At 40.0% G+C, this 7,440-nt stretch overlaps 1 protein-coding gene across 2 annotated transcripts; it reads right to left on the bottom strand.

The window, feature by feature from the left end:
* Positions 1–2,051: 2,051 nt before the first annotated feature.
* rpz5 (rapunzel 5) lies at positions 2,052–6,585 on the bottom strand. 2 transcript variants are annotated; one of them, XM_045718427.1, is made up of 3 exons: positions 6,433–6,490; positions 5,851–5,888; positions 2,052–4,125 (listed from the first exon to the last, which is right to left on the bottom strand). In XM_045718427.1, the coding sequence occupies exon 3, from the start codon at positions 4,054–4,056 to the stop codon at positions 2,872–2,874; it is 1,185 nt and encodes a 394-aa protein (XP_045574383.1). In that variant the 5' UTR covers positions 4,057–4,125; positions 5,851–5,888; positions 6,433–6,490; the 3' UTR covers positions 2,052–2,871. The 2 variants fall into 2 exon arrangements, with proteins under 2 accessions (XP_045574383.1, XP_014056254.1); XM_014200779.2 differs by lacking the exon at positions 5,851–5,888 and having other exon boundaries at positions 6,433–6,585.
* Positions 6,586–7,440: the final 855 nt, after the last annotated feature.

Genomic DNA, 7,440 nt, shown 5'->3' with positions numbered 1-7,440 from the left:
GAAGTATCTCTACCGCACTAAAGCAGACAAATTATCCAGGGTAAAGTGATGGTTATTGTACATTTTCAGATGTGAAAGAATTATGCCAACACACAGGTTGAATCAAAGTTGTTTCCACATCATTTCAATGAAACTACGTTGAATTTACATCTGTGCCCAGTGGGTAGAGTCAAAAGTGCTATAATCTGTAGCTCTACAAAGGAGGCATATCTCAGGCCCAACAATTCACCAAATAACAAGCAGGACAGTCAACCTTAAAATGTACATTAACTGATGTCCACTGAAGAGCAGTTAAGCCTACTGAAGTAATAATGTCAACATCATAACTGATCCATTTGTATATCAATATCTGGCCATCAAGATAGACATTTGGTAGTTTCTTCTTCTCATGGTTTGAGTCCTAAATTAAATAAAAATAATTTCAAGCTGCAAGAATAAATGGTAACATTTGAGTGGCCCAAACAAGTAGTAAGCTACAGTATCTATGTCGATTGAGGACTAGTTGAGGGAGGTGGCCAAATCATCCTGTGAAGTTTGCCCACATAAACACTGACCGGCCATGACTGGCTGCATTTAACAAATGGACATAGATCTTTGCAAGCTGAGAAGTGCAATCATATTACAGTTGTTGTTGTTAAAATCTGTTCACGTGGCCTCTTAATGGGAAATGTATCGATTAGCTCGTTCAACAAGGGCTCTAATTGCTTTATTTCAGTATCTTGTTTAACTCCCTATACAGCCAGCATACCTCGTGGATTAATATGATAAGGCCTTGCAACAATATGTCAATTGATTAAATTCAGCACTGTTGCCACTGCAGTACTTTAATCATGACAATATATAATTATGGCCACGAGAAACACTTCCTGGAAAAAGCCAGTACATTATGTCACCTATTCTAGGCTACCAACGCCCATCGACTGTATTGACAGAAGTTCACATTGTGCACATAGTTACGTTGTGTTTTGTTGTTAAAAGCTGTTCACGTGGCCTCTTAATGGGAAATGTATCGATTAGCTCGTTCAACAAGGGCTCTAATTGCTTTATTTCAGTATCTTGTTTAACTCCCTATACAGCCAGCATACCTCGTGGATTAATATGATAAGGCCTTGCAACAATATGTCAATTGATTAAATTCAGCACTGTTGCCACTGCAGTACTTTAATCATGACAATATATAATTATGGCCACGAGAAACACTTCCTGGAAAAAGCCAGTACATTATGTCACCTATTCTAGGCTACCAACGCCCATCGACTGTATTGACAGAAGTTCACATTGTGCACATAGTTACGTTGTGTTTTGCGCAACTTACAGTAAAACATTGGATATTATTTAAAAGCGCACATGACATTATAAAGTAACGTATTCAAAGATGTCGTAGGATCTCAAAAAGTCATGACCAAGTTTACCAGACGACTCGTTAAATAACTGCTTAACTAATGAAAACAGCTGCGATAACTTTTGGAAAACATCCCAATAACTGTATAAGCCTATTGAAGAAACATTGAAATGTTCATATGCAATAATGTTTGTCTAAAAACTCACCTTTTCATTCGCTGTAGTTTGAGGAAGAAAACCTAATAATTTGTCCGATCTGTTTTTATCTTCCTATTGGTCATATGGTTATCATATTACAGTTAAAGTGACACACCCATAGGGAGAGAGCTAAACTTGGGTGGTGGTTAAACAAGTTGTAGAACAAATGATAGCATATTTTCCTGGTCAACATGGAAACTATACTAACTTACTCTCCTTTGACAAATAACTGACAAAAGTATTTTACCATGGCTATTAAAACATTTGCTGATGGTAATTGTGTTTATATTGCTGGGGCTGATGATTGTTTAGGGAGTAATGTAAATAAACTGTCACAAATTATCACTATCGATGTTTATGACTAAGTGTACCTCTGCTTAAACGTTTTTACATAAAGTACCCTCTAAAATTATGTTATCATGCCAATTAGGCACATTTCCTCAGCTGCAGGTAGAGATAGAATATACAAGTCATAATTTACTATTGCACAATGATGACCAGTGATAACAATGTCCTTTAAATTGTGGTTTATTATGAATAAAGAAGACCATAAACATTTTATAGCTATATGAAGGATATCAAATGTGTGAATACAGACAGAGATGTAATGTGGTAAGGCTATAGATTTGGACCGTGTGGTGCGTCTATCAACAGCATTTTTCAAAGGAGCTTGAGTAAGTCCTCAGTACATTGATGAGGAGAAATAGTTGTTTGCGGTAAGCTTACATAACACATTATTACGCTGGCTGGTGTGCTAATTTACAGTATGATCATCATGAAATACTGGAATGCAGGTAGAATAAGGTATCTTACTATTCTCTTTGGTAAGAGGAAGTACTACATTCTCATGCGTTGTCACTGTTGTTGAGTAGATAGCCACAGCCTGACATAAAATGTCTCATATATGTCCATTAATACACATGTACAAATCCTGATAGTTTAAACCAGATGTGTGAAATAAATTTTGCCCAGAGGGCCGCATTCAGTCTTCAAAGAGATCGAGGCGCCGTACTGAAAATTGGTTATATTTCTTCGCCTTGAAATTTTGCATAAGACAGTCCACTATCCATTGTTTTTCCCCCCAAAATCTGGCCCGCGGGCCATGTGTTTGACACCACTGGTAAATGATCACTAAATAAATATACAAGGGCGATAAACAAATGCAGTCTGTAACAAGAGATTACATTTCACACAATCACTAGCTAAAGCATCAGCTAGGTTTGAGATATCAATAAAAACATCTCTAAACTCAGTTATAAACATTCATGAATTGTATTTGTAGTTTTCCCCATTATATCTACTCTATTTTCCATTGCACTGTTTTAAAAAAAGCTACTCAGGATGAATGCATAAGTACGCTTTTTTGTGTTTTCCATAGTAGTAACAATCCTCTTGGAAGTTGTTGGTCTCCACCACTTCCTTATAGTGGCTGACAGCATGCACCAAGCAGTTGGGGAGACTTCTGCTGAGGACCTGAGCCACATCCATCATGTTCCCCTTCAGTTTCTGCCCCTCAATTTCTTGCTGAATCTGACCCTTGTTGATAGGCTTAGGCTGAACACTGAAAGAGATCACCACTTTGATGTTGTTCTTGGTCAACACATCAAAGTAATTAGCTCCTCCTCCACTGCCATGGTACTTCTTTCCAGCTAGCCAGTTGAAAAAGACAATGCGCTCCTTGTCATTGAAGACCCTGATAGACCAGCTAACCCAGTCATATTTCTTAATAAGTGTGTCCAATAGGGATTTGGTGAAGTCAAGGTCAACACTGCCAGGTTTCTCCTGAAGCTGGTGTTCCATGTCCAATTTGGCTTGATCGGCGAAGTTTTCAGTGCAATCATCCACCGCTGCTTTCATGCGGTTCTCAACATCTTCCATACGCTCCTGCCACTTCTTCACCATCTCATCCCCCACAACCCCTTCCTTGAGGCTGGCATAACCCATGACAGCAATGATGCCCACCACAAAGAGCTTCTTAAGCCTGGCACAGAAATCTTCTACCGCCCTTCTACTCCTTTGTTCTGTGGAAACCACTGTCTCCAGCATGGGGTCACCTGAGGTATTGTCCCCGGTAACGGCATTATAGAGCGCGTCCAGGTTCAAGTCCGTGTCCGTGTTCTCATAATGGCTGAGGAACTTCTCCATCTTCTTCTCTTTGAACTTGGGCTTGGCGTTGACAAAGTCCTGGAACTTTTCGTATTGGCTGAGCATTTGTGCCTCACGGTCAAAGTTCTGCTTATTCAAGGAGGTCCTCTGCAGCTCCAGGGCGATTTGTTCAATCTCAGCCTGGATGCCTTCCAGTTTTTGGTTGACCATGCTGAACTGCTCAGTCAGGTAACGGGCATCCTGCCCTTCCGGGTTGCTGAGGATCTCAGAGGAGGCTACAAACACGGCCTCCAGGACGGGATGGAGCTGACCCACAGTGGCTGCCAGGACTGCGGAGGCCTGTCCCATGATCTCCACCCCCTTCTCGATCTTGCCCCTGTTCTGCACGAGCCATTCTGCCACACTGGTCATTTTGAGGGCTTTGTCACAAAGTAACAATGGCCAACTAGGTCTTCAAAGAATCTTTGACTATGTTGATGTCTGAAAGAGAAAGAGGAACAAACGATAAAACTCTTGTGAAGGTTTGTTGAGGTGAAATAATACATGTGTTAAGGCAGCAACATCAGATTTGGTCTTTTTTTATTTGTAAGGATTAGCTGGTTATTAGTTTGAAGAAGTTTGTGTTGGAGATGACTCGATCATCATCGTCTTCAGTGGTGTAAAGTACTTAAGTAAAAATACTTGAAAGTACTACTTAAGTAATTTTCTTGGATATTTGTACTTTACTATTTATATTTTTGACAACTTTTACTTTAACTTTTACTACATTCCTAAAGAAAATAATATACTTTTTACTCCATACATTTCCCCTGACACCCAAAAGTATTTGTTACATTTTGAATGCAGGGCAGGAAAATGGTCAGAGAACATCCCTGGTCATCCCTACTGCCTCTGATCTTGCGGACTCACTAAACACACATGCTTCGTTTGTAAATTATGTCTGAGTGTTGGAGTGTGTCTCTGGCTATCTGTAAATATAAAAAAAACAGATAATGGTGCCATCTGGATTGCTTAATATAAGGAATCTGAAATGATTTATACTTTTACTTTTGATACTTAAGTATATTTTACAAATTACATTTACTTTTGATACTTAAGTATTTTAAAAACCAAATAGTTGTATTTTACTGGGTGACTTTCACTTTTACTTGAGTCATTTTCTATTAAGATATCTTTACTTTAACTCAAGTATGACAATTTGATACTTTTTCCACCACTGATCGTATCTAGCACAGAAAACACGAACAGCATCTAACACAGACAGTTGGAGTCAAATAGAACAAGCTACTCTCAGCAATAAAACAAATGGAGAACATGTTGGGACATGCAAGAGTCTAGTTTCATGCCACACCCAGAGTCTCAGGTTTATGACAGGTTTATGACAGGACTCGATCACAGCTTCGGTGGCACTGACTCACTTCAAACCATGATTTAAAATTAACATACTGAATGTTTATGGGGACTCAGAGCAAATATCAAAAGCAGTGTGTGTACTCTCACTTTATGACGTGGAGAGTTGCGCAACACTGCAGTGCTGGCTTTTTGGAGTTGAATTGACAAGCCTAACAATAGCCAAGACCCAAATCAAACACAGATGTCCACAACCTGGGAAAAAAGGGTATTTACTTTGTGAACATATTATTTTCAATGTAAAATACACAGAAGAGATTAACTCAAACATATCTCATTCCCCTGAGACAATATCCACTACAGAAAAAAGGCACACCCAGATCCAAGGAAAAAAAATCCACCACTGCACTTGTTCTGTACTGAATTTTTTTTTCTTCTCCCACACACTAAAATGTCAGTTAATTGAAATGCAATTGGGTCATTGAATTCACAGCAACTCTATGTACAATGTAGCATCAGGCATTTACATTTACAGGAAAAACACAAAATACAGATTCATATGTACACCCATAGACCATGGGCTTACCAGGTATTGCTGCATGGCAAGATGAATGGTGTCATTTTACATGCTTTCCCAAGGACTACCACTGTACTAATTACGTTAGTCCTATTAAATAAGCTAACATCACCAGTTATTGCTATCCCATTTTTAAGTTATAACATGTTAAAAAAAAATGTTAAGAGTACATGAAATAATTTGAATTTTGAAATATTTTGTAGAATTCACTTGTGACTCATCACCACATTGAACTGAAGGCATTCTAATAAAAAATAATAGTGAAGGAAAATACTTACTGAGCAATTGTCCTGGTTTAGGATATGTCAAGTCTTCACTAGTGAAACAAAAATTGTTGACTGTGAGACTGGTAGTCCAAGGGTACAATTAAGAGGAAGAAAAAGGCGAGCCCCAAACTATTTTTGTAACCAACAGGAGGCATTTTGCCTTCTTTTCAATATCACTCAACTTCTCTCAAATTCTTTGAACATAGGAGTGCTGAGTAAAATTGTATTGCTACCCATTATTTTCCTTGCCACTTGGGAAAGAAACCAGCCTATAGAGCTCTTATGGAGACCACATCCTTGAGTCATGAGATCCCAGCAAGACCACATCCGTTAACAATGCTTTCCCAACATCTCAAATTGCACTTCAATTTCACCTGTTTGTCTTGTCAGTGCACAAAAAAGAATTGTCTTTCAAAACCAGTTCCTCACTTTTTCATATAGGTCTCAGAGGTACTCTATACTTCTCAAACAAGATCAGGTCATCAAAGAATAGAAAATCTGGGTAAACAAAACTTAACACCCTTGATGGAAATTCAAACTTCCCGGAGAGAGAGACAAAATGGAGGTTGATAAAGAAAAGAGGAAGAAACTCACCAATAAAGTATACAGAGGGGTGAAGTCCAGTTATCCAACAGTCCAGCTGTGCCTATGAACACCAGCCTCCTAGTGTTGGGATGTATATGTAGTCTCTCTCTCTCTCTCTCTCTCTCTCTCTCTCTCTCTCTCTCTCTCTCTCTCTCTCTCTCTCGTCACTCCCCCTTTGGAACTCCTCCATCCCCTCTCTGCATTCCAACGGGAACCCACTCAGAGGGATGAGGGGCAGGCACCGAGACAGATAACATCCTGTAAACATTGCCCATGCAAGGACACCACCCTGCCATTCACACAGGGTCTGGAGGACTATGTGTGTGCGTGTGCATGTGTGCGTCCAACCGTGCAAGTGCGCAGGAGAGCAGAAACAGGGAAAGCCAAGCAGTCCTTTGTCACAAATACAAAACACTGCTTGTTCTGTCTCCACTGAGGTTGCTATGGCCACTGCTTCTTGCCTCTTTTAACAGTGTGCCTGCTAAACAAGGCCACTGAGTTCTGTAAAGTAAGCAAGGATTTTTACCGATAAGCAATTGCAGTTCCCTAAACAGAGGCAGTTTTTGGTATTTTCAAAATAGCACACATAAGGGACATCAGAGCTAAATCGTGTGACATTTTGTTACTCTTTGAACCTTGGAAATGCATTGTCATTGAAGGCAAGTTATTGGACATTTGGATTGAGGCGTAGTAATGGAGTTGAAATACACCCTGGAGCTGCAGTGCTCTCAGAGTCACTCCGTCACAGTGAGCAGAACACTGAACAGAGCAGTGAAAGGACCTCTGTGTCTCTGTATCCACACCATGGGAGACAGCGCTCACCCACTGTCTTTGTGCTTCAGCTCTGACCGTCACACACTGCCTGATATGACCAATCAGTCCAGTTAACATTGAAGAGGAGGAGATAGAGGAAGAGGAGGGATATCTGTCGTGAAGTCAGGATGGTCAGTCATATTGAGGAGGAGTTGGCGAGCACGCCGGCTACCCCCAGTGTTTTTTTGGGTCTCCCTGTATTGT

Source organism: Salmo salar, chromosome ssa05, assembly GCF_905237065.1.
Source record: "Salmo salar chromosome ssa05, Ssal_v3.1, whole genome shotgun sequence".
NCBI lineage: Eukaryota > Metazoa > Chordata > Actinopteri > Salmoniformes > Salmonidae > Salmo > Salmo salar.
The sequence above is the reverse complement of the archived record's forward strand: the minus strand, read 5'-3'. Positions and strand labels throughout refer to the sequence as shown.